Source organism: Anomaloglossus baeobatrachus, chromosome 6 (assembly GCF_048569485.1).
Source record: "Anomaloglossus baeobatrachus isolate aAnoBae1 chromosome 6, aAnoBae1.hap1, whole genome shotgun sequence".
NCBI classification, from domain to species: domain Eukaryota; kingdom Metazoa; phylum Chordata; class Amphibia; order Anura; family Aromobatidae; genus Anomaloglossus; species Anomaloglossus baeobatrachus.
This window is the reverse complement of record NC_134358.1, coordinates 535,967,629-535,994,279: the sequence shown is the minus strand read 5'-3', so window position 1 is coordinate 535,994,279 and position 26,651 is coordinate 535,967,629. Positions and strand designations below refer to the sequence as shown.

The following is a 26,651-nucleotide window of genomic DNA, read 5'->3' as shown; positions in this document are numbered from 1 at the left end:
GCAATGTGCACAGTTCAGCCAGCTGCTGGTGCCCAGGTATCCGAATAGGAGCAGAGCACTGCATGTGAAAAGCGCTGCTCATACACTGCAGCTCTCATCTCACAGCACTGTCATGCATTATATAGTGTGCGAGTAGCACTTGTGACATACAGCGCTCTGCTTCTATCACAGGTACAAGGACAAGTCACAGGCAATGTGCAAACTCTAGCCCACTGCATAGAAATAAAAAGATGATTAGTTAATATTACATTGTCTTTAGAAAGACGACAACAGTAGAAGACCCAAGGCTAAAAGCTGGAAGGTGTCACCTAGGGCACGCCTGAATTATTGTTATGTAATTCCCCAGGCCCATTGTGACATTTTTTATTATGCCACTTTCATGTGTTTAGTGTGCGTGGTCAGCATACCCTGAAAAAGCCCCAGTAGACATTACAGATACCTAATGAGTTACTTTTTGGCATCCGGTGGGCAGGTAAGGTATGTATTAATACTTTTTTTTATTTCTTTACTTGAACATATATTTTACATAGTGCCACCAGTCATTATTCCATAGTTGTAGAAAAAGACATGTAACGCACATCCAAAAAATATACTTTGATCTAACGCCGCCAGACAAAAATGTATACACCTGAACATGAGGTTCTTAGTTTAACATTCTGATCAGACTGTATGAAGTCACTGCCACGTCACGGCAAACCTCTGAGTGGGTCCCTAACTTACCTGAAGCTTTAAAGGTGTGGCGCCGTGTGCCAACCACAGCCGCAGTGACAGTGTGCAGGCAGGGCAGGTGACCTGGAGGCTCACAACACAATGATGCAAGGCTGAGCCCCCATGGCTCCAGGCCACACCACCCCACAGACACAAAACCACCACAACAATGGCCGCCACACTGCGCCAGAACCCTGTGATAGGAACTGACCAACTCACCTTCCACAAGGTCCCAGTATGTGACCTGAGAGCAAAAAGGCAGAACCCCTCTTGCAGTCTTCTGCTAAATAAAAACACCTGTGCCAAATAGGAGGAGTGCTGGTCCAAGTAAAAAAACAGAGGGGGACAGACCATGCAATATGCCATACCTATAGAAAAAGACATGAACCGCACATCCAAAAATCACACTTTGATCCTAATGCCGCTAGGCAAAAATTTATATACCTGAACATGCAATATAGCAAAGAATTAGACATGAACCGCACATCCAAAAGCCATCAGTTAAGGCTTCAAATATGTTATGGACCCACTCAGAGCTTCGCCATGACGTGGCAGTGGCTTCATACAGTCTGACCTGAATGTTAAACCAAGAACCTCATGTTCAGGTATATAAATTTTTGTCTAGCGGCATTAGATCAACTGATGATTTTTGGATGTGCGGTCAATGTCCAATTCTCCAGGTATACTACGTCAGTCATTATTTTATGTTTTGACAATTAATCTGCCAAATTTTGTATTAAGAATTTAAGAAAAAACTTAAAGTCCTGATAAAACAACCCTACTGTACGTCAGGTTTACTTTTTTAATGTCAGGAATATAATTCATTGAAAATGTAAATGATCTTATTTCCAATTTTCACACTCGGTTTATCGGCACTGAGGCAAGTACTGATATGAAAAATGGGAATTCCTTTGTGAAATTTAGTAAATGTGCTAAGCCAGGATGAGCTAATCCCTTAATAGACTTACAGGAAAGCGTCCATGGTTCCAGCAGCAGAAGATGGCGACGCTGGAGAGAAGGGTAAAGCAGGCGGCGAATTAAGTAAATTAAGCGTTTATGTTTCTGCTCTCATAGTAAAGTCATTTTTGCGTGAATTTCTGAGAGCAAACGTCTCCCATGTGATTATCCACTAACGACCAACTTTATTTCCAATATACATAGGTGAGTACGCCAACGTTTCTGGGAGCTGTAATTTCGAAAATGCAGATGGGATCAATTTTGGATGTGATCTCTCCCAAGACAATAGAAATAATTTTTCCTGGACGGTAGAATACAAAGTCAGCAATTACCTCCATACAGACCACACTCCAGGTAAGTAGCCAATTATATTGTCAGATATAGCGTCACAAAAAAATACCCCCCAAAACTATACAGAAGCTGGAGACTATAGGTCAAATTACTAAGGTGACCTCCATTGTAGACATTAGTTGAAAATCAATGCGATATACTGTTGGAAAAAGCAAATTTAAAGAGTAAACGTCATTTTAAAATTTCATAAATTTGAAATGTCATTTTTGGGATTCTCTTCTTGTGACTCTAGCAAAAATGATGACCAACTGGTTGACATTTTCCTGGTATATACAGTGTGTCCACCCATATCCTGTCCACCACCATTAGCTTGAGAAGCAGCAGCTATAGGGATAGAAGTGGTGTCTAGTTAGCATTTTTATCTCGAAAACGGAACGAGATAGAGAAAAAAGTGGCTCAAAGTGGCCACCGTCAGCTGCAATGCACATCTGGACTCTGGACAGCATACTGTATCTTGCTGCACGTTGTGCAATATGGTAGGTGACACGTTTGCACAGGCATCTGTAATACGTCATAATAGATCCTGCAATGTTGGTGGAGGGGTCGCATACACCTGCTATTTGATGTGACCTCACAGAAAGAAGTCCAATGGGGTCAGGTCAGGTGAGCGTAGAGGCCATTCCTCACAGCCACCATACCCAATGATTTGTATGAAGGTCTCCATGAGGTATCGCTTCACGTCCGCAGCCTTGTGAGTTTTACACGTTCTAATCATAGCATTTCTGTATGTGTGGCACCGCAGGGTTCAGTTGCCACAAATATACCTGTACCTGGGCAGGGAAGGATCTCCACATCGGGTAATCCCACATACAACATTTCCACTCCAAGCCTGGAGGGGGAGCTCTACAAGTCGAGTTCAGGTGAGGTCCCCTTTAAAGCCAGGTTGGAGGCGGAGTCAGAGAGACAGTTGACAGTTGGAGAAAAGGAGTCTGTGAGAGCAGAGAGTGAGGGAAGACATCAAAATGGAGAGGGCTGTGCTTAGCCCGAACACCGGCGTCTGAGATTGTGAGGGATCTAATCTGCCCAGCAATAAAGACCGGAGGCCAGGGAGACTGCAGATCTCCTGGCTGCAGCAGCACCTGAAGGCAAAGCCGCTACACAGAGCTTAGGGACCGCAGTGAGTACAGCAGCACCCCTCAGAGAAGCTCCCGCCGCCTGCCATACAGGTGAAGACAGTGTGAGAGGGACAAGGTATAACTCCAGGCAGCCTAGGACCAAGGAGAGACACCGCGCAGCAGGGAGGCCTCACAACTAACCTGGTGCAGAGATCCTGAACTGTTCCCAGATTACCCAAAAACTGTAACATCAGAAACTGAACCCATTTTTAATAATACCTGCAAGTAAAACCTGGTCAGAGTTAATGAATTGGTGTGACATACTTTATTTCTTCATCTGAGGAGCCATAGGCTGCTGCACTAAAGTGACAGTTGAAAAGGCTGTGAGGAAAAACCGCAATATCGTGTAGAAACTGCTAAAACTGCCCTGGGGATCCTGCTTCACCTACGGGAAGCGTAAACAACTGGCTGCCTAACCATCACCCCAGAGGTCTGACCTGTAGCCCCAGTAACCATACTGGAACCGTAGGTGGCGTCACAAAATACTTTTTTTCTTTATTATTTTTTTTTTATTTTATTTTTTTTTATTTTTATTATTTATTGACTTTCAGCGACCACCAGGGCCACGGAACCGGGCACAGGCCCCCGTGACATAATCCCATTAACCAACACCCGGAACCGAGTACCCCACGGCCCTGGGGCGGGTCATATGCAAGGTGTTGATTCGTATTGAATTGATGATGCCCTACAATTTTTAAATTCACTTTTTTTCTCTATCTCGTTCCGTTTTGGAGATGCAAATGCTAACTCCGTTGTTTTCCACCAGGTGGCGCTATAGGTGGTTTCATTGCATAGCGCATGGCTACTTTACTATACCTAGACACCACTTCTATGCCTATAGCTGCCGCCGTTCTCAAGTTATTACGGTGGACCCTTATGCGACCGAATGGGACAAAGCTGCAATAAAAGACGCAGCCAATTGACAAGAGAGTTTAATAGAAAAAAAAGACACACTTTTATCCTGGACTAAGCCTTTTGACCACCATAATTTTTAGTATTTTAGGTAATTAAAAAGGTTGTCATGGTATTTATTCAGGATTTCTATATTCTTATGTTGTCAGTTGTCGCTGAATCAGAGCATTATACGTTGACTCTTTGTACCGCTGCCTATTCTTAGCTTATAATTAGTTTTCTGACCACTTAATGAATGAAGAACAGAAGATTCAGAAAAAAAAGAGAACATTCCGTCCTTCTATTTATTTTCTGCATTTGGATCACATACTGGTGTCAGACCTTTGGCGCTTAACATGTTTGTCCTTGAGAACTAATTAGGTAGAGACGATTGTAAACCACGTAAGCTTTAGGAAGCCAGGCCTATCTATTCCCTCTCCGAAAACTCAGCCAGGGGCTCAGAACTGTTTGTATTCTGTTTCAAAACACCACATCTTTATTGCCATTTATGGGAGGTGTTGGGTTGATTTCATTAATGCAGCTTTCAATACACACCTATGAAGTTACAAGAAAATATACACTGAAGAAAAATATAAACACATCACTTTTGTTTTTGCACCCATTTTTCATGAGCTGAACTCTAAGATCTAAGACTTTTTCAATGTTCACAAAAGGCCTTTTTCTCTCAAATATTCCCAAATTTGTCTAAATCTGTGTTACTGAACACTTCTCTGCCGAGATAATCCATCCACCTCATAGGTGTGGCATATCAAGATGTTGATTAGACAGCATGATTGTTGCACAGGTGTGCCTTAGGGGTATTTTGCACGTTGCGACATCGCTAGCCGATGCCAGCGATGCCGAGCACGATAGTACCCGCCCCCGTCGCACATGCGATATCTTGTGATAGCTGCCGTAGCGAACATTATCGCTACGGCAGCTTCACACGCACTTACCTGCCTTGCAACGTCGCTCTGACCGGCGACCCGCCTCCTTCCTAAGGGGGCGGGTCGTGCGGCGTCACAGCGACGTCACACGGCAGGCAGCCAATAGAAGCGGAGAGGTGGAAATGAGCGGGACGTAAACATCCCGCTCACCTCCTTCCCTCCGCATTGGCGGTGGAGGCAGGTAAGGAGATGTTCCTCGCTCGTGTGGCTTCACACACAGCGATGTGTGCTGCCGCAGGAACGAGGGACAACATCGTATCTCCTATTGGTGCGACATTATGAAAATGTCCGACGCTACGCAGATCACCGATTTACGATGCTTTTGCGATCGTTTATCGGCGCATCTAGGCTTTACATGTTGCGACGTCGTTACCGGTGCTGGATGTGCATCACTTTCGACGATATCGCAGTAGTGATGTCGAAACGTGCAAAGTACCCCTTAGTCTGACCACAATAAAAGGCCACAAAATGGGCAGTTTTATCACATAGCACAATGCCACATAAGTCGCAAAGAATTATGGGACAAATTGTCAGAAACCGACTCAGTGAAGCTTATCTGCTGCTTGCCGTCCTCATCGGGGTCTCCACCTGACTGCAGTTCATCGCTGTAACCAACTTCAGTGGGCAAATACTCAGATTCATTGGTGTCTGGTACATTGGAGAGGTTTTCACTCTACAGGGCATATGGCAGACTGCATGTATGGTGTCGTGTGGATGAGCAGTTGGCTGATGTCAACATTATGAATTAAATGGCCCATGGTGGCGGTAACGATATAGTATGGACAGGCGTATGTTATGGGCAACAAACACAGGTGCATTTTATTGATGCCATTTCAAATGCACAGAGATACTGTGACGAGATCCTGCGGCTTATTGCTGTGCCATTCATCCACGACCATCACCTCATGCTGCAGGATGATAATGCACGGCCTCATGTTGCAAGGATCTGTACACAATTCCTGAAAGCTGAAAACATCCCATCACCACCGACTACACTTACTGTGAGTGCACCCACTGCTGAGCGGCCCCTACCCCGATACAACGTGGCTGAAAAATCTCTGGCCCCGTACCCCTTGGAAGCTAGATGGGTTGCCCAGGTCATTGAATTAAAAAATCAGCATGAGGCTTGGGTCTGGACGCATTTGGCGCTCCCAGGCGGTGGCCCAGTTGACCGCGAGCGGGGTTACGACTTTATCCAGGAGGAGGGGATCAGAGTTAAGGAATACATGAATGCTGGATCACTATGCATAGGTCCCACTGTGACCTTGGGGAGACTGGGTCTGCTTCATCAAGGAAGATGGGCTTTGGGGGGGGGGGGGGCTTCCGAGAGGTGCTGCAGCCTGATTGGTCCCTGCCGAGAAATGGTGCCTTGGTGATGCTAACCTCGAGAACTCACCACACTAGCGGGGAGAAGGATTCTAGTTATCCCAGATCTGCACTGGAGTTCTGCTCTGGATCCCTGGAGGTGGTGGGCCCACTGGCCATAGTCAACATTGCTAAGGGGGCTCACTTGACTGTCTATGTTAAGGTGGCCAAATTGAAAGCCACCTGGGTGTGAGAACGGCCACAAATTTCATGAGGTGTACCCAGAAACTGTACTGCCCTGTGCTTGTTACACCCAGTGCGATGTGACTGTTCCATGTCCCGTTCGGGGGTGGGTCAGGAAACCCGATACCCTGAAGCTGGCTCAGAGCAACCAACATTTTTGGTTGTTTTCCTCCTCCCCAAGTTGTTTTGCGCATGTTGCACCCCCTTCTGCTGGATTGCGGAACTTTGAGTTGTGATACTGCCACTTTACCTGCACAGACACTGCCCCCAGTTACCCCATGGACTTTGCTTTATGGAATTTGCCCCATATACTTTGCTTTTCACAATTGTTGCTGGGCACTGTCATTCACTAACGGACTGGAAAAGAGGGGAGGGAGAGAACGGAAATGATGGGCCTTGAGGAGAGAGTCCAGGAGTGTTGTGTGTCTTGCTTAAAGCAGACAAGTGCATAGAGACTACTGCCGATGGCAGGAAAGGACTGTTGCCTGTTAATTTTAAAGATATATCCTCATCTGTTACATGGCTGAGTGCCTTTGGAAGGCCTTTGGCCATCACTGATATGGACTCGAGAGTGACATTTTGATTTAATGTTTTCTGTTTGTGTATGATAAAGTTATGGTCAGGGACGACCATTTTTAAGTAGGGAGGTGAATTCTGATTTTTTTTTCCCCAATTAAATAAAAAAAGCTATATGTTTCATATTACAAACTCATACTGAGCTGTGGAATCATATTGCCAGGTCAGTTTTACCATATAGTGAACATGGTAAATTTAAAAAACCCAAATAATAATTTTGAAATTGCACTTTTTTTCTAATTTCACCGCAGTTGGATTTCCCACCCCATTTTCCAGTACACTACACTGTGTGCAGAATTATTAGGCAAATGAGTATTTTGATCACATGATACTTTTTATACATGTTGTCCTACTCCAAGCTGTATAGGCTGAGAGCCAACTACCAATTAAGTAAATCAGCTGATGTGCATCTCTGTAATGAGGAGGGGTGTGGTGTAATGACATCAACACCCTATATAAGGGGTGCTTAATTATTACGCAACTTCCTTTCCTTTGGCAAAATGGGGCAGAAGAGAGATTTGACGGGCTCTGAAAAGTCCAAAATTGTGAGATGTCTTGCAGAGGGATGCAGCGGTCTTGAAATTGCCAAACCTTTGAAGCGTGATCACCGGACAATCAAGCGTTTCATGGCAAATAGCCATCAGGGTCGCAAGAAGCGTGCTGGGTAAAAAAAGCGCAAAATAACTGCCGATAAATTGAGGAAAATCAAGCGTGAAGCTGCCAAGATGCTATTTGCCACCAGTTTGGCCATATTTAAGAGTTACAACGTTACTGGAGTAGCAAAAAGCACAAGGTGTGCCATACTCAGGGACATGGCCAAGGTAAGGAAGGCTGAAAAACCACCACCTCTGAACAAGAAACATAAGATAAAACGTCAAGACTGGGCCAAGAAATATCTTAAGACAGATTTTTCAAAGGTTTTCTGGACTGATGAAATGAGAGTGACTCTTGATGGGCCAGATGGATGGGCCAGAGGCTGGATCAGTAAAGGGCAGAGAGCTCCAATCCAAGTCAGACGCCAGCAAGCTGGAGGTGGGGTACTGGTATGGGCTGGTATTATTATTATTATTATTATTATTATTATTATTATTATTATTATTTATTATTATAGCGCCATTTATTCCATGGCGCTTTACAAGTGAAAGGGTATACGTACAACAATCATTAACAGTACATAACAGACTGGTACAGGAGGAGAGAGGACCCTGCCCGCGAGGGCTCACAGTCTACAGGAGGAGAGAGGACCCTGCCCGCGAGGGCTCACAGTCTACAGGGAATGGGTGATGGTACGATAGGTGAGGACAGAGCTGGTTGCGCAGTGGTCTAATGGACTGAAGGCTATTGTAGGTTGTAGGCGTGTTGGAAGAGGTGGGTCTTGAGGTTCCTCTTGAAGCTTTCTACGGTAGGGGAGAGTCTGATGTGCTGAGGTAGAGCGTTCCAGAGTATTGGGGATGCACGGGAGAAATCTTGTACGCGATTGTGGGAAGAGGAGATAAGTGAGGAGCAGAGAAGGAGATCTTGTGAGGATCTGAGGTTGCGTGCAGGTAGGTACCGGGAGACTAGGTCACAGATGTAGGGAGGAGACAGGTTGTGCATGGCTTTGTATGTCATGGTTAGTGTTTTGAACAGGAGTCGTTGGGTGATGGGAAGCCAGTGAAGGGATTGGCAGAGTGGCGAGGCTGGGGAGTAGCGAGGGGAGAGGTGGATTAAGCGGGCCGCAGAGTTTAGGATAGATTGGAGGGGTGCAAGAGTGTTGGAAGGGAGGCCAGAGAGCAGGAGGTTGCAGTAGTCGAGGCGGGAGATGATGAGGGCATGCACTAATGTTTTTGCTGATTCTTGGTTAAGGAAAGCACGGATCCGGGAGATGTTTTTGAGTTGTATCATCAAAGATGTACTTGTGGCACCTTTTTGGGTTGAGGATGGAGTGGAGCTCAACTCCCAGACCTACTGCCAGTTTCTGGAAGACAACTTCTTCAAGCAGTGGTACAGGAAGAAGTAGGTATTGTTCATTAAAAACATGATTTTCATGCAGGACAATGCTCCATCACATGCACCCAACTACTCCACAGCGTGGCTGGTCAGTAAAGGTCTAAAAGATGAAAAAATAGTGACATGGCCCCCTTGTTCACCTGATCTGAACCCCATAGAGAACCTGTGGTCCCTCATAAAATGTAAGATCTACATGGAGGGAAAACAGTACACCTCTCGGAACAGTGTCTGGAGGCTGTGGTGGCTGCTGCACACAATGTTGATCGTAAACAGATCAAGCAACTGACAGAATCTATGGATGGTCGGCTGTTGAGTGTCATCATAAAGAAAGGGGGCTATATTGGTCACTAATTTTTTGGGGTTTTGTTTTTGCATGTCAGAAATGTTTATTTCTAAATTTTGTGCAGTTATATTGGTTTACCTGGTGAAAATAAACAAGTGAGATGGGAATATATTTGGTTTTTATTAAGTTGCCTAATAATTCTGCACAGTAATAGTTACCTGCACAAACAGATATCCTACTAATATAGCCAAAATTAAAAAATACCCACTCCAACTTCCAAAAATATTAAGCTTTGATATTTATGAGTCTTTTGGGTTGATTGAGAACATAGTTGTTGATCAATAATAAAAAAAATCCTCTAAAATACAACTTGCCTAATAATTCTGCACATAGTGTATATGCTAAAAGTAATGGTTTCATTCAAAGGTACAATTCGTCCCTCAAAAAACAAGCCCTCATACGGCTATGTTGAAAAAAAAAAAGAAAGTTATGGTTCTTGGAAGAAGAGGAAAAAAACAAAATGAAAAATGGACAATAGATGGGTGGTGAAGGGTTTAAACAAATAGGTAATTTCAATTTTAATTAAGCACATTCATCCTGTAAGAATGGCACCCATCCAAAATCTTACTAAATTACTCCAACTGCATGTTATAAGGTTGTGTAATGTTTTGATTAGATTTATCACATTTTTTTTTAACGGTATGGTGTGATCCATTGCTTCATTTGATGCAGCTAGTAACTATTTACTTCTCCTTACAAAGGTATAGGAAGATTCTTTCTCTATGCAAATGCAGTTAACCAAAAAGATGGAGATACTGCACGGATATTTACAAGCAAAGTTTTCCCAGCCACCAATGAGAAGTGTCGAGTCCGGTTTTGGTATTACATGTACGGACCTCCGCAATCGGGGATGTTGAAGGTGAATACGGGAAATAAAACTTTCCTTTAATTGATAAAATAACTTTTTGTTAAATGTGTTAATGTATATCATTATCAATTTGCAACACTTGGGCACCGTGTGCACTAAAGTATAAGAAAGCGTGGATTTCAGTGGTGTACAATATTGTGTTGGGTGCCATACAGTATGTTCAGTGCTATACTCCCATACAAGCTATGCAAAGCTTCTGAAATGTAGCATCTATTGGAAAACCTGAACAAGACGGAGATAAAATGCAGGCCCCAGCTAAGAGTCCCTGTGAAAATGCAGATGCCCGAAAATATCAGGCAGAAATTGGAGGCTCAGTGTTACGGTTCCCGTTTCTGGGGATCTGTGTGTCTCCTTATCCTTGCTGTAGTCTGGCTATGCTATATCTTGGTCCCAGGTCTGTGTGGCGCTGGAGACTATGTTCTGATTCCATGCTACTGAGCATGTGCGAGCGCTGGAGACTAAGTCCTATCTTGGAGCCACTGCACATGTGCGGGTGACATCATCGCTGACACAAGGTCACATGTCTCTGACACATTCTAAGCCGATTGGCCGCTGGTCATGTGTTTATGACACTTTGCTCTGTGATAGGCCAGCGTGACGTCATTGCTGACGATTCTCGCAGCGGATTGGCTGGTGTCCTCCATCTTGGATGTGGCACAGAGTCTATATGAGACAGGTGCTTTCACGTTCACAGATTGTGAGACTTCTTTGCACTTTTATGTTGTATTCCTCACTTTTTTGCATTTCCACTCCTATGTTATGCTAAGAGGTAGTCGCTGTGACTTAAACAGTATATGCCGCTATTGGCCTTGGTGATACTGTGACGTAACAGTGTCAGTGCCGCTTTGGTGGCACAGGTTTCCCCTATCATCTGCCCTACTCTGCAGCAGAGCTCTGCACGGTGGACCCTGACTGTCGGATAGCCTTCCATTCCCTTATTATCCGACAGCCCCCGTAACACTCAGCTTCACTCTTAAAATGGATTTTCAAAGTAAGACAACCTCTTTAATGGGGCAAATAATGTTCCAAAATGTAAATTCAATCAGGATAAAGTGCAGTTCCTCTGCACTGCTTCAGTGGACAAGAAGGACTCCAAATGGATTAAGTTGAAATGGTTTATTTGTCTATGCGTTTCAAGGCAATCTAGCCCCTTCCTCAGGACAAAACCATAGTAGATACTAGTAGTACTAATGCACCAAGCTACCAAAAGGCAACGAGCCACATATCATGGGCCCACGAGCTACATGTGGCTCCCAAGCTACAGGATGTGGACACCTGCCTTAAAGAGGACCAACCACCAGGATTTTCCTATGTAAACTAAAGCCAGTGCTATACTGGAGCTATCATGCTGATTCTATACATACCTTTAGTTGTGAGATCGGATGTATACTTTTTGAAATACAAGCAAGTAAAGTTTATGAAATGCACTGTTATTTGATTGATAGGTGCAATGGAATATCTAATAGGTGGGTTGGGTTTTGCTAGTTATTCCCACCTCTGATTGCTTGCCTGTCCTTCCTCATCCTGTGTCTGTTATTACAGGGGGAGGAGAGAGGGAAGAAGGACAGGAAGGCAGACAGGGGTCGGAATAACTAGCAATGCCCGACCCACTTACTAGATATTCTGTAGCTGCTATCAATCAAATAAAAGAGCATTTCACAAACTTTACTTGCCTGTATTTCAGAAACTATACATCCGATCTCACAACTAAAGGTATGTATATAATCAGCATGATAGCGCCAGTATAGCACTGGATTTAGTCTATATATGAAAATCCTGGTGGTTGGTCCTCTTTAACCCCTTTACAACCATGGACGGATATATCCGTCATGGAGCGTGTCCTGTTAAGCTCTGCCCCCTGCCGCGGGCAGGCGGCGGTCGGCACACATATCAGCTGTTTTCAACAGCTGACATGTGTGCCTGCATGTTGCGAGTGGAATCGCTTCCACTCGCAACATTTAACCCCTTAAATCTCGCTGCCAAAGTCTGGCAGCGAGATCTATATGCGCGCGGCCATGATTTTTACTTACCGCCGCCCCCACCGGAAGTCACGTGCGTGATCACGTGACTTTCGGTGGTTGCCATCGTAGCACATGGTCATGTGATGATGCCTGCAGCTATGAAGTTTCACTGTCATTTTCCCTCGGCCATGAGCAGAGAGAAACAGGAAGTGACTGAATCTGCTGTTTACAGCTGTATAGCTGTGATCGGCAGATAGATAAGAGCGATCGGATTGCTGATCGCTATAGCCCCCTAGGGGGACTAGTATAATAAAAAAAAAAAAAGTAAAAATAAAGTTTTAAAAAATAAAAAAGCAAACAAAAACCTAAAAGTTCAAATCACCCCCCCTTTCCCCCCATTGAAAATTGAAGGGTTAAAAATAAATAAATATACACATATTTGGTATCGCCGCGTTCAGAAATGCCCGATCTATCAAAATATAAAATCAATTATTCTGATTGGTAAATGGCGTAGTGGTAAAAAAATTCCAAACGCCAAAATTACGTTTTTTGGTCGCCGCAAGTTTTACGCAAAATGCAATAACAGGTGATCAAAACGTAGTAGCTGTGCAAAAATGGTACCATTAGAAACGACAGCTCGAGACGCAAAAAATAAACCATCACTGAGCCATAGATCCCAAAAAATGAGAACTCTACGGTTTTTGGAAAATGGCGCAAAACGTGCACCACTTTTATTGGACAAGCTTGTGAATTTTTTTTAACCCCTTAGATACAAGTAAACATATACATGTTTGGTGTCCACAAACTCGCACCGACCTCAGGCATCATACCCACACATCAGTTTTACCATATAGTGAACACCGTGAATAAAACATCCAAAAAACTATTGTGCCATTACACTTTTTTTGCAGTTTTTCCACACTTGGAATTGTTTTTGCTGTTTTCCAGTACACCATATGGTAAAACTTACGGTTTCATTTAAAAGTACAACTTGTCCCGTAAAAACCAAGGCCTCATATGGCAAGATTGACGGAAAAATAAAAAAGTTACGGCTCTCGGAAGAAGGGGAGCAAAAAACAAAAACGCAAAAACGGAAAGTGCCCCGGGGCTGAAGGGGTTAAGGGAGACAGTCTGTTGATTTCAGTAGACACTGTATAATGCCATATTTCTCCTCTGGGGACACTACAGGCAAACTGAACACTTGCCTCCAGGTTCCTGCATAGACAACCGCTATGGGGTTTACAAGCAGGGCACCCTGTGATCAATCTATTATTAGTGGAGCCTATAAATAAAAATGGATTGTTCAGGACAGCTAACACCTTTAATATTACAATTTCAGCAAATATTCAACTAGGTAACACGGTTCAATTTCTTTCCATTGGCTGCAATGAATGCGCGAGCTTCATGCTTCTCGCTTCCGTGTAGTAAACACATTCCTGAATGTCACCTTTTCCCGGTTTGTCTCATCTGCATAGAATAAACAGGATTTTTTGCATATTGCCCTGTTTATGCATGTATTTCCTGTTTCACATCACCGTATTGTGTCAGTGGAATATGAGACAAAATTGATTATTTAGACATTTGCCTTTTGCAGCTTTTCAAAGTCATTCACTTTTTATGATAGGTTTGCATGCATCATGCACCGAGTCCTTTAAAGCAAGACTGATTGGTTTTATCATCGGCATAAATTGCTGTCTGGGTGACGCTGTCTATACCATCAATCAGCACGTACAGTCCGCGGCGCTGGAGATCAGTCTAAATCTCGTAAATTGTGATTAATGGCGGTTTTACCATAAGTTAATAACGCGCAATGTTTAATGTTCTGTGTTTTATACGCTGCTTTTACAGGTATATATAGTCACTGAATATGGACTGAACATTCTTCTGTGGTCAGCGATCGAGAGCATGGAGCCAAGGTGGATGTACAGCAGTGTCATCCTGGCCAGCGACAGTCCTTTTTGGGTGGCCTTCGAAGCTCAAGTAGCAGGGAACAAAAAAGTTCAGATCGCACTGGATGATATATCGTATACATTGGCCTGCCGTCGAGAAGGTGAGTGTATTTAGGGCATTATTTAATTGGTGTACTTGTAAGCTAAAGACGACTCTAAGCCCCGACGCATGTAGCACCGGAATGGGACACATTGTGCTCATTGTGTGACTGTTTTTGTAGTGAAGGTTCATCAAAGTATATGAAAGATATTAAAGTTATATTTTTATGTTTAATCTTTCTTTATTAAAGTAAACAAGACAATTTACAGGAAAAAAAAAGTAAGATTCAGAGAAGTGATTACTACGTGTCAACTTACAGAGAAAAATATAAGCCACGTCCTAACTAATACATCCTCTCTTACTAACTACCATAAGGCACGCATAGAACATGTAACCATATTTGATAATACGAACTGTCTCCTTCCAAAGGAGAAATACGCCTCAACCAAAACGAGGCCACTGCCAACAAAAAATTAGAAGATTTAACTAGAACCAGAAAGAAAAGAAAGTAGTAAGAGGGAAAGATAGGGGAAAGAAAAGGAGGGGGGGAGAAGAGCAGCAGAAAGGTAGGGATTACTTCCCCAGTTCTCGGACCGCTACATTGGACTGACGTAATACAGGTTATGAGGTACCAATAAGGTTCTGAAATGGAAAGGAATCAAGAGCCAGGGTCCAAGGGGTCCAGATCCTAAGGAATTTATCCACTGAGTCATTGGTCTCTGCCGTGAGGGACTCCATCTAAAGTTATATTTGTAACACCTGCTCTCCCCAGTTTTACAGTCATGGCCAAAAGTTTTGAGATTGGCACAGATTTTGGTTTTCACAGTTTGGTGCTTCAGTTCAATTTGTATTAACTCTACATTGTTATGACCAGTGATCCCATGAATTGCAAAGTGATTCCTTGCAGATTGACTTATTCACAAAAACCCAATTTCCACTGAAATTCACTGTAACAAAATTACTTGTTTACAAAATTTCAGTGACCTTCTTATTAGCTCAGGAAAAAATGTTTAAAAGGACAAGGCAGCTCATATACTGTAGTTTTTCATTTTATAAGACGCACTGGATTATAAGACGCACCCCAAATTTACAGGAGGAAAATAATTAAAAAAAAATGTAATCTTAAAATGAGGGTCCATTTTATAATCCTTGTGCGTCTTATAATAGCTCACCAGGGAGGAGCGGTGGTGGTGGAGCGACTCAGGAGGATCACAGGACGCCGGGTCAACGATGCTGCGGGCTCGGAGGAGGGGTGTCGCGGCTCAGGAGGGTCAGTAGACAGAGGGTCACCAATGCTTCTGGATCAGAGGGAGTGATACGGCTCAGGAGGGTCAGTGATACTGTGGGCTCAAGGGTATCACAGTGGCGGGCGGCATTGATCTTCCAGTACACTGCAGGCTTCACTGAACTGTCTGAAGTTGACAATTGACTTCAAGAAAATGACCGCAGAGGATGCGCTTGCGCAGATTGGCCTCCAGAGCCGTTTTCTTGAAGTCCATCTCATCAAGCGCCGTCAGTTCAATGGAGCCTGCAACCCGCCTGCAGATCAATGGCACCTGATGCCGCAATGTGCCTGGGCCCAAAGTTATCAACGATCCTCCTGAGACGCTCCACTGCAGTGACATTCCCCCCTCCTAAGAACCCTCATTATCAACTCCCCAGCGCCACCACTGCCACCTCGGTAAGGTATGTCTGGATTATAAGACGCACCCCCATTTTTACCCCAGTTTTGGGGGGAAAAAGTGTGTATTATAATCTGGAAAATACGGTATTTTAATCATCACAAGAGAAGACTGGTTGCTTTGAAAGGAGGCTGTTCCTTGAAATTGTTTGTCTTCGTCTGATATGTTTACCTCCAAGGAAACATTGTACAGGTAAGGACATTGCTGCTTGGAAGATTGCCCCTAAATCAAGCATTTATTGGACACCTTCAAAGAGAGGTTAATTTGTTAGGAAGAAGGCTTAAGGGTACTGAGGAAAGTCCAGCAAATTCCAGGACTATCTTCTAAAAGAGAATTCAACTACAGTATTTTAAAGACCAGTGCAGAGCTTGCTCAGGAATGGCAGCAGAAAGGTGTCACTGCCAAAAAGAGCAGCAAAGAAGCCGCTTGTCTGCAAGAAAAGCATCAAGGATAGACTAGCATTCTGCAGTAAGTATAGGCTCTACCAGGACTATGATTTGACCCGCTAAGACACAAGTCCAATTTGAGCTGGTAATTTTCCTTACTGAGTACAGTATGTCTGTACAGAAAGCAATGGCCCAGCTCTCTGGAATCTTCTTCTGGAAATGATGTTCAGTGTTTAATCTTTGGTCTTTGATATAATTCAGGTCTTCTGAGGGGTCAGGTATCTCACAGGTCTGTCTACAGCTACAGTAATGGCTGTTGTAGGCCACTCTGCTGCTCACACATCAGCTTCCCTCCAAGTCTTGGCGCCAGCTCCTCCCCTCCTTGGCTGTCTCAGGCTTTTATATTAAACTACTGTGCCACACCTGGCACATAACCAGGCATCTCTTCTAAACTCTTCCCTCAAGGCAGCACACACTTTATTCTTCAGTTCCTGCTTACCCTTTTCAACCAGAGGATGGTGAAATTAACTTGCAAATATTTCAAGATGTTAACGGGGTGCATCTTTCATGCACCACCATCTTACATTGGCTCTCAGAGATGCATTGGGAGCTCATGACGTAACTTCTGACTTCTAGCCAGTCAGAAATTGCAGTCAGAACATGGCACTATGGGACTGGAGTAGCGTCAGTAAAAGGTGATGCCGCCATAAGGTGAGTATATGACAGGGGCAGGGGTCTTAGATTTAAAGCACCACTCCAGCACTGAAAAAAACATAGTGGTGCTTTAAAGTGTTGAAATACCTAGAAAATATTTCCATTTAGATTTCCTGTTCAAAATATACAGCAATAGTACAATAAAAAGTGAGATTGGAACAGTATATCCTCTGGAGTCACTTAATAAAGGATGGCAAAAGATACCAGGTTAGCTCTCCCAATCTGGAAAGAAAGGAAGGTCGCAAAAAGGTGTGGCATGCGTCATAGAAGGGGAATAAGAGAGGACACTACTTGGCAATGCAACACCTGCCCTGAAAAACGTGGCCTCTGTAAAAGAATATTTCAAAGTCTATCACTCATCCACGGACTGTTAAATTTATTTCTGAAATGCAGCATGGCTCTTGTAAAAATTTCCATCAAATTCTATGCTTCAAAAAAATCACTTCTTTCTTTTGGAGCTCAGCAGTGTGCCCAAACAGTGGTTTTCCACCACATGTGGGGTATCGCCATACTTAATAGAAATGGCACAACAGATTTTGGGGTTCATTTTCTCCTGTTACCTCTGTGAATATAAAATATTTGGGACTAAAGGAACATTTTGTTGGGAAAATGCGATTTTTTATTTTTACAGCTCAACGTTATAAAAATTCTTGAAGCACCTGGGGGTTCAAGGTGCTTACCACTCATTTAGCTAAATTCCTTGAGGTCACTTGTGGGGGAGCTCCACTGTTTAGGCACATCATGGGCTCTCCAAATGCAACATGGCATCCACGATCGATTCCAGATGATTTTGCATTCCAAAAGTCAAATGGTGCTCCTTTTCTTTTGACCACTGCCATGCGCCCAAACAGTAGTTTTCCACCATATATGGGGTATCGGCATAGTCAGGAGAAATTTTCCCAACAAATTATACAGTCCATTTTTTTCTGTTACCCTTGTGAAAATGCTAAATTTGGAGCTAAATCAATATTTTTGTGGGAACAAGCATAATTTTTATTTTTTCTTCTACATTACTTTAATTCCTGTAAAGCAAATAAAGGATTCATAAATTTACTGAATGAGTTTTTGAGCAGTTTGAGGGGTGCAGTTTTCAAAATGGTGTCACTTTTGAGTATTTTCTATAACCTAGACCCCTCAAAGTCACTTCAAATGTGATGTGGTCCCTAATAAAATGGTTTTGTAGAATTTGTTGGAAAAATTAAAAATTGCTGACAATTTTTTAACCCTTCTAACTTCCTAACAAAAATAATTTATGCTTCAAAAATGATGCTGATATAAAGTGGAAAATGTTATTCATTAACAATTTGGTGATGTAACTCTGGTTGTGAGGCATAAAAATTTAAAGTTTGAAAATTGCATAACTTTCTACATTTTTGCCACATTTCTGATATTTTCTCAAATAAACTAAAAAAAAATATAACATCCTAAATTTACCGCTAGCATAAAGTACAATGTCATGAAAAACAATGTCAGAATTACTGGGATCAGTTAAAGCGTTCCAGAGTTATTACATCATAAAGATACACAGGTCAGAATTGTAAAATGTGGCATGGTCAGGAAGATGAAAAGAGGCTGGGTTGGGGAAGGGGTTAAACTATAGTCTCGCTGCCCTCATTTCCCTAAAAAAGTCAAAACTGCTTTTAATGTACATAAGAGTCTAATATTTTCTGGAAATGTCCTGATTCTCATGTTCTGTAACTTGCAATCCACAGTAAGCTCCTATTGTTAAAAACATTCTACCAGCACTATAGCTGCTGGAGCTCCCTTTCTCTCACTTCTCAGCAAGCATTTTGTCTGCTATGGTCCTATGACTTGTCTTCCCTCAATTGAAAGGTGATCAAAAGCAAAAAGAAGGGCCCAACCTCAATTTCGTCAAATATCAGAGTCTCTGTTACTAATGATGGTGGCGGCATGTTCCACAGCAAGGAGATACCTGCTGGCTGGCACATTGGAGAGACTTGGAAGTGACTTTTTTTGGGGGGGGGGGAGGGGGAAGGAAACCATGGACTCCAATCCACCAAGACTGGGGTTTTGAATAGCATCCACTTTTCATCTATAATAAAAGACTAGAACTTTTAAGAACTTCTTGATATAAACAACCCCAAAGTTTTAGTAAACAATAACTATAGAATACCATTAATAATAAAAAATAAAGGTACGAATAAGAATTCTGGAAAGTCTTAAGAATTCTAAATTTCAAGCTGCCAGGTTTATAGTTACATATATAACATCCCGCATAAAACCAGCGTATCACGCTGCCAGCATATTGCATTAATATGTTTTTGCCTCCAGGTAGCGCATGTTAATTTAATGCGAGGCCATCTGGTTATGAATCTGGGCATTATGGCCAGACTCTAAAAGTGTCACTTAAAAAGGATTGGCTCATGAGTGGCGGATGAATTCTTTCCATGCCAGGAGTGAATGGCTTCGGCACTTTGTAGCTTTAGCAGTCAGTTCAGAAAGTTTACATTTATGCAATGTATCCTCAATGAGGCCAATATTATGTCAAACAGTCCTGGAGAGCACATATGCCAGTCTATAATGCGTCAGCCAGCAGTACATAGTCATAAACCTTTGAAGTTTATCTGGGATTGGTCTTTGTAAATGAGAATCCAGTCTGTGAAAAACACGATGAGTGCGGTGACTTGGTAAATAACAATGTACACGTATAAGATCTGTCTTCATATTGTAGCTGACTGTAACGCTCACCGATGTTGGGATGAGCAGTATTAGGAGTGAACCCACTGGACCACAGGGGGGATACGGGCTTACCCTGATGTCGTAGGGGCTTGACTAAGCGACCACCAAGGTTGTCACCAGATGCCACCCCCAGGGCAGGGAAAGCAGGGACGAACACAGGTGCAGGTAGGTACAGTCTCTGGTGCAGGCAGGTGCAGCCTGGATGGCTGCGGCAGACAGGTATGGCAGACGCAACAGAGTCAGGCAGGTATGGGAAGACAGACACAGTATTAGATAACAGGACTGAAGCATGGGACCCGACAACTAGCTAGCAGACAGGTAAACTGACTAAAGGCATTGCACAGGCACCTCCTCTATTGGGAGGATGCCTTAAGTAAGCACCTACTGCTTCTCAGCTATAGGCTGAGAGTCACTTCTGGGAAATGGCACACTGGCCCTTTAAGACCAGATATACATTCCCAGGGAACCTGTGCAGCATATACAGGTACTAGGAGGAGAAGCCAGCAGAACACATGGACAGCAGGGGAAGAATGCAGTTAGTCAGTGTCCCTGCTGGGATGAAGCAGGGTAGTGCAGGGACACTGGTGCTACATTATCATCAATGGGAAGACAGAGGGAATGGGTGCAGCAATTGTCTCTAAAATATAACTTCATGGCAGTGTGTATGAATGGTGGGGCCTTTGGTCTTGTCTGCCCCTGTAGCACCCCACGGGGCTTTAGGGTACTCGTCACCGGGCCAGTGGTTTCTTGGGGTTGCTGTGACTAGCCTGACCCGGCTCCGTGGCCCTGTCGGCTACATGAAGAAACAACAAACATACAGGTGTCCAGTGTAAATGGGGATGAAAGGAGGGCAACGGGTCCCTGTGAAGCATGTCGCCAGTGATTTTTAGCTCGTGTATCTGACAGACCAGACTTTAGGCCAAAATATGCCAGATCAACACCATTGAGTTAAGGCCAAAACAAGCTCTAGCAGAGACTGTAACATGGTACAGAGCAGAGCACAATGTGAGGAAGAGCAGAGGCTGAAGCCAATGTGGAAGAACCCATAGTGTGAACAGGCAAGATTTGGTAACCCGCCTAATAACGGCTTCCACCATCGAAGCCAAAGTGATCCTATTCAAAAAAACTGTGACCAAAATTGTGTAACTACTGATCCAGTACTGTATAACTGTCGCAGGCGGGGGCGCAGACCACGACAGGGGGGGCGCTCGAGACGCTCGGATCCAGAATCGTGGCTGTGGCTTGAGTGGCAGCCAGACCTGTGCTCGTGCAGCGGCCCTTCGCCCACAACTGAATAAAGGGGCTATTTACAGGGGAGAGTTTGGCAGTGACGCCACCCGTGGGTTGCGGTGATGTTTGGTGACACCGCCGCTGCCTTGGTATGGGGTGCCCGGGGCTGATGGAGCAGGGCAGCAGGATGGAATCCCCTCCACGGGTAGGGGAGGTGTTGTCCCGGGGCCCAGGTGTAGGTGGAGTGGAATGCTGGGACACAGTCTGCAGGGTTGGACTGGATGATACCGGTGTACTCACTATTTTGGAATAAAGTCACACAGAGTCCAGATAGTAAACCAAGTGCCGGATACCGGTAGCCTCCGGAGGGGTGTGCTCGGGTCCCACACACTGGTGGACAGAACAGGGGCCCTTCCTCCTGCACTTGAGTGTTGTCTTGTGTGTTGACTAGTCCGAAAACCAAAAAGGAAAAACTCCTAAAAAAGATTTTATTAATATTCAGTATTAAAATCATAATTATAAAAAGCTAAATTACTTCTCAATGTCCACTCAGTACAGACCAGTCACGCGAAGTGAGTGCAGAAGGTGGAAGAGACGATTAGTGAGATGAGTGATGGTAACTTATTCAGAATAAATGAATCAACTATAGTAGTTGTTATTTTGGGGTAGTCGTACTACTTGTTATAGGGGGGGTTTATTATCCCTTCCTATCGCCTACCTACCAGCGGAGGTGCACCATAAAGTTTTGGGTACCCCCCGCTCCTCGTCGTCTTACCCTGTTCTCTCCCTGCAACCCGCCAGTTGCCAGAAAAAACACCCACCACCAATAAGAGGTTAATTAGTGCCAAATGTCACAGGTCAACAATTATCAATTCACTAAGATTGCCATAAATATGGCAACCATAATCCAGCTGAACAGACCATTAAGCCTGCACAGCCGTGAAAAAAGCAAGGTAGTTTGTAATCACACCAAGCTGAGCCTAGATAGAAATAACAACAAATCCCAGCAGGGATGACTTATCTGCTGGAACCATCCAGTGAAGTATCCCGACGCGTTTCCCCCCTATGTGTTTGCTTAGGGGTTCATCGGGGGAAGTTCAAAGGGTTTCACGTCCAAAACAATACCATCTCGGACAGTCTGATGCACTTACAACCATAGGGCGACAGCAATGGCCTATAATAAAGGGCAGGTCGTCTTCCGTACGGTGACTGGTTGCACTGCAGGTGTAAGGAATCCCACTGTGCCGGCTACCTGCAGGAAAGTGCCATAAAACCTTATGGTGCACCTCCGCTGGTAGGTAGGCGATAGGGAGGGATAATAACCCCCCCCCTATAACAAGTAGTACGACTACCCCAAAATAACAACTACTATAGTTGATTTATTTATTCTAAATAAGTTAAGATCACTCATCTCACTAATCGTCTCTCCCACCTTCTGCACTCACTTCACGTGACTGGTCTGTACTGAGTGGACATTGAGAAGCAATATAGCTTTTTATAATTACGATTTAATATTGAATGTTAATAAAATCTTTTTTAGGAGTTTTTCCTTTTTGTTTTTTTTGCTTTATTACTCCTGTTTTTCATTAATTTTGGTTTATAAATGTGTTGACTAGTCCGCATGAAACGGGGTAAGTCCTCTCCCGGTGTCTTTGTTGTGGGAGCTGTGGCCCGCGAGATCTGGCCCTTGGGATTTTAGCAGGCACTTGCAGACGCCCTATCCCTCGCGTTGAGCTTCCGTCTCGCTCTATCTGGGCTGCTGGTGGGACAAGACTTTGAATCTTGTCCCTTGCTGGCTAATTAGAAAGGTGCTTGAAGCTGTCCTCTCCCTAGGGTCCAGGTACCCCGACTGTGCACGGCCTCCGGACCGGATTCCCGCTGTCAGCACCGGCGGGCTACAACCCCGCCCAGGTCCACTTAAGGTCTCCTGCGACCGGATCTCCGTTGCCTGTGGCCCTGCTCTGCCGTCTGCCACCTAGTCAGCTCAGGTAGTCCGGTAGTCCAAGAGCTACAACCCCCGACTACTACTTCACTCATCTTACTTCCACTGTCCAAGCTTATATGACTTGTTCCCTCCCCTTAACACCTCAGAACCCCTAGGTGGGCGTCACCATCTGCCTGGCCCCGCCCACTGGTGTGTCCCTATTGTCCTTGGGCGGGTGACTAGGCTTTGTGGCTGGTGTTGTGTACCTGTGTGGGTTTGTGTAGGAAGGTCAAAGGGAAGAGAATCCTGCATCTGGAAGATGGATGCAGTCATCTGTGACACCCTGATTTTGTCAAGGCGTCACATAACCACCAAGCATTTTAACCTTTGAATGATCAAGATTCTGGTTCATCAGCGGTAACGTGTGTGTCGCCGCTATTTACACTGTACCATAGCTCTGTGGGGTCATCACTAGAGATGAGCGAACCTGTGAAGTTTGGGTTAGCCGGGTTCAGCCAGACTTTAGCTAAAGCTCAGTTTGGGACCCAGACTTGATCTGAACCCCATTTGAAATCAATGATTGTGCAGTACAGCTCTTCTCACACATACAGCCAGCCAAAAACAGAGCACTTCAGGGGTAGGGAGGACGGGTGGGGTATTTTTTGGACACGCTACATCCGAAAAACATTCTTTTTACCTCCAGAGAGAGCCATTCAGAGACTTTAAGAGGCTCTCACTGGACCGAGCACCGAGTGTACCTAAGCACCCCCCCTGCCCCCGATGCTCGATCGAGTGGTTAGCATACATACAGTAGCCGAACTCCGAACTTAGACACTGATGTTTTTTAAAAGTCTGTGTTTGGTACGAACCCCAAACTTTGCAGTTTGAATTCACTCATCTCTAGTCATCACCACTAAACCCCTTGCCTTCACCCCTATCCAAAACTCATATTACACACGTACAGTCATGACACCAAAATGATATTTTCACATGATCTGTTGCCCTCTGGTTTTTAATTGTGTTTGTCTGATGTTTACATGACATACAGAAATATAATTGCAATCATATTATGAGTACCAAAAGGTTCTATTGACAGTTAGAATGAGTTAATGCAGCAAGTCAATATTTGCAGTGTTGACCCTTCTTCTTCAGGACCTCTGCAATTCTCCCTGGCATGCTCTCAATCAACTTCTGGATCAAATCCTGACTGATAGCTGTCCATTCTTGCATAAGCAATGCTTGCATTTTGCCAGAATTTGTTGGTTTTTGTTTGTCCACCCGTCTCTTGATGATTGCCCACAAGTTCTCAATGGGATTAAGATCTGGGGAGTTTCCAGGCCATGGACCCAAAATCTCTATGTTTTGTTCCATGAGCCACTTAGTGATCATCTTTGCTTTATGGCAAGGAGCTCCATCATGCTGGAAAAGGCATTGTTGGGCGCCAAACTGCTCTTGGACAGTTGGGAGAAGTTGCTCTTGGAGGACATTCTGGTACCATTCTTTATTCATGGCTGTGTTTTTAGGCAAGACTGTGAGTGAGCCGATTCCCTTGGCTGAGAAGCAACCCCACACATGAATTGTTTCAGGATGCTTAACAGTTGGCATGAGACAAGACTGGTGGTAGCGCTCACCTCTTCTTCTCCTAATATGCTGTTTTCCAGATGTCCCAAACAATTGAAAAGGGGATTCATCTGAGAAAATGACTTTACCCCAGTCCTCAGCAGTCCACTCCCTGTACCTTTTGCAGAATATCAGTCGGTCCCTGATGTTTTTTCTGGAGAGAAGTGGCTTCTTTGCTGCCCTCCTTGAAACCAGGCCTTGCTCAAGCAGTCTCCACCTCACAGTGCGTGCAGAAGCACTCACACCAGCCTGCTGCCATTGCTGAGCTAGCTCGGCACTGCTGGTAGTCTGATCCCGCAGCTGAAACAGTTTTAAGATACGGTCCTGGCGTTTGCTGGTCCTTCTTGGGCGCCCTGGAGCCTTTTTGGCAACAATGGAAGCTCTCTCCTTGAAGTTCTTGATGATGCTATAGATTGTTGACTGAGGTGCAATCTTTGTAGCTGCGATACTCTTCCCTGTTAGGCCATTTTTGTGCAGAGCAATGATGGCTGCACGTGTTTCTTTAGAGATAACCACGGTTAACTGAAGAGAAACAATGATACCAAGCACCAGCCTCCTTTTAAAGTGTCCAGTGGTGTCATTCTTACTTAATCATGACTGATTGATCGCCAGCCCTGTCCTCATCAACATCCACACCTGTGTTAATGGAACAATCACTAAAACAATGTTAGCTGCTCCTTTTAAGGCAGAAATGCAATGATGTTGAAATGTGTTTTGGGGTTAAAGTTCATTTTCTTAGCCAATATTGACTTTGCAAGTAATTGCTGTTAAGCTGATCACTCTTTATGACATTCTGGAGTATATTCAAATTGCCATTAGAAAAACTTAAGCAGTAGACTTTGTAAAAATTAATATTTGTAGCATTCTCAAAACTTTTGGCCATGACTGTACAGTAACTTGAAGCTGCTGGGTCCTAATGAAAAATAAATTTGTAGCAGTGCCCCTTTCTACTATATGCAAACTAAAATAATGATATCTCCTTAAGTGGCAGATGAACCTATGGGCCACCTCCGGCACCAAGACCCAAGTGAAGTGCTACCTCTGAACCTACTAAAGTTATAATTGAAAATATGACATAACACAGGCAATATTGTATCAGGAGACTCAATACAATAATAATGTAAAATACAGCACACAAGTGCACAAAAAGTATTTTCATTACATAGTCTATCTGCCAATATTTAAATCTGACAGGTTCGCCTGAATCCAGCCGGAAAATTAAATTTGCATTGAATACATTTGGCATAATTGAATCAACTGGGAATCAGCCCTTCCCATAAATTTCCCCCTGCTGACAGTCTTCCAATCAGCTCCTATGTCTTCCATCTTCTCTTTTTCATTTTCTATATACAGTGAAACCTTGGATTAAGAGTAACTTGGTTTGAGAACATTTTGCAAGATAAGAGGGCAAGTGAGCCCTATAAGGGCGAACAAGCCCATGACAATCTGGAGGGGGCTAGGGTCTGAAGGGGTTAATGTTTGGAATGCAGAAGTGTGCAGTCTATGGGGTTATGGGATTGGTGGAAAAGGGGGCAGTTGTGATTGGGGGGATAGGGTAGGAGGCTGGCTGATCAGGGGGGTATAGAGGTGGGGTGAGGGAGTGGTTACCTCCTCTTGCTTCAGGAAGATCAGCGTGCCACTTGCTGCTGGACGTGCTGGTGGTCATCATCGGGAGAGCTACAGGATTTCTGACATGGAGGCCCTGATGGAGATGGTCCGGGGAGCCTCTGGTGTGCTGGGAGTCGAGGCACTGCGTGAGCAGCTGGCTGCAGTGTGTGCTCCCGGTCCGGCGGTGCCTGATCCTGCACCTCGGCCTGAATTGCGCGCTTGGGCTCGCGGCCGCCGGAGCGCTACTCCCCGGCTGGGGGAATTAGACTGCGGTTACGGAGCCCCCTCGAGGACCCTCCGGGACAGGGGAGCCCGCAGATGTTTCCCGGTTCCCCTCCGGTTACCGGGAGGAATCTGCGTCTGAGACCCCGCGAGCCGAAAGTGGGTGGAGCTACACGGAGGCCTACTTCCGGTTCGCGGCCTGCAAGGACTCGGACCAGCCGTACGGCATCCCCCGGTGACGTGCGGGCCGGGGGGGCAGAGCCCATCTTGAGGTAGCAGTAGTGGAGACTCCCTGCAGGCCACAGGGGAGCCGCCAGCGGCG

At 44.5% G+C, this 26,651-nt stretch overlaps 1 protein-coding gene across 1 annotated transcript in view; it reads left to right on the top strand.

The window, feature by feature from the left end:
* MALRD1 (MAM and LDL receptor class A domain containing 1) overlaps window positions 1–26,651 on the top strand; it is a 746,310-nt gene that overhangs the window by 558,614 nt on the left and 161,045 nt on the right. The window contains exons 31-33 of the mRNA XM_075315583.1: window positions 1,870–2,019; window positions 10,127–10,284; window positions 14,103–14,304. Of these exons, the coding sequence (XP_075171698.1) occupies window positions 1,870–2,019; window positions 10,127–10,284; window positions 14,103–14,304 (510 nt within the window). The remainder of the gene's footprint in view (window positions 1–1,869; window positions 2,020–10,126; window positions 10,285–14,102; window positions 14,305–26,651) is intronic.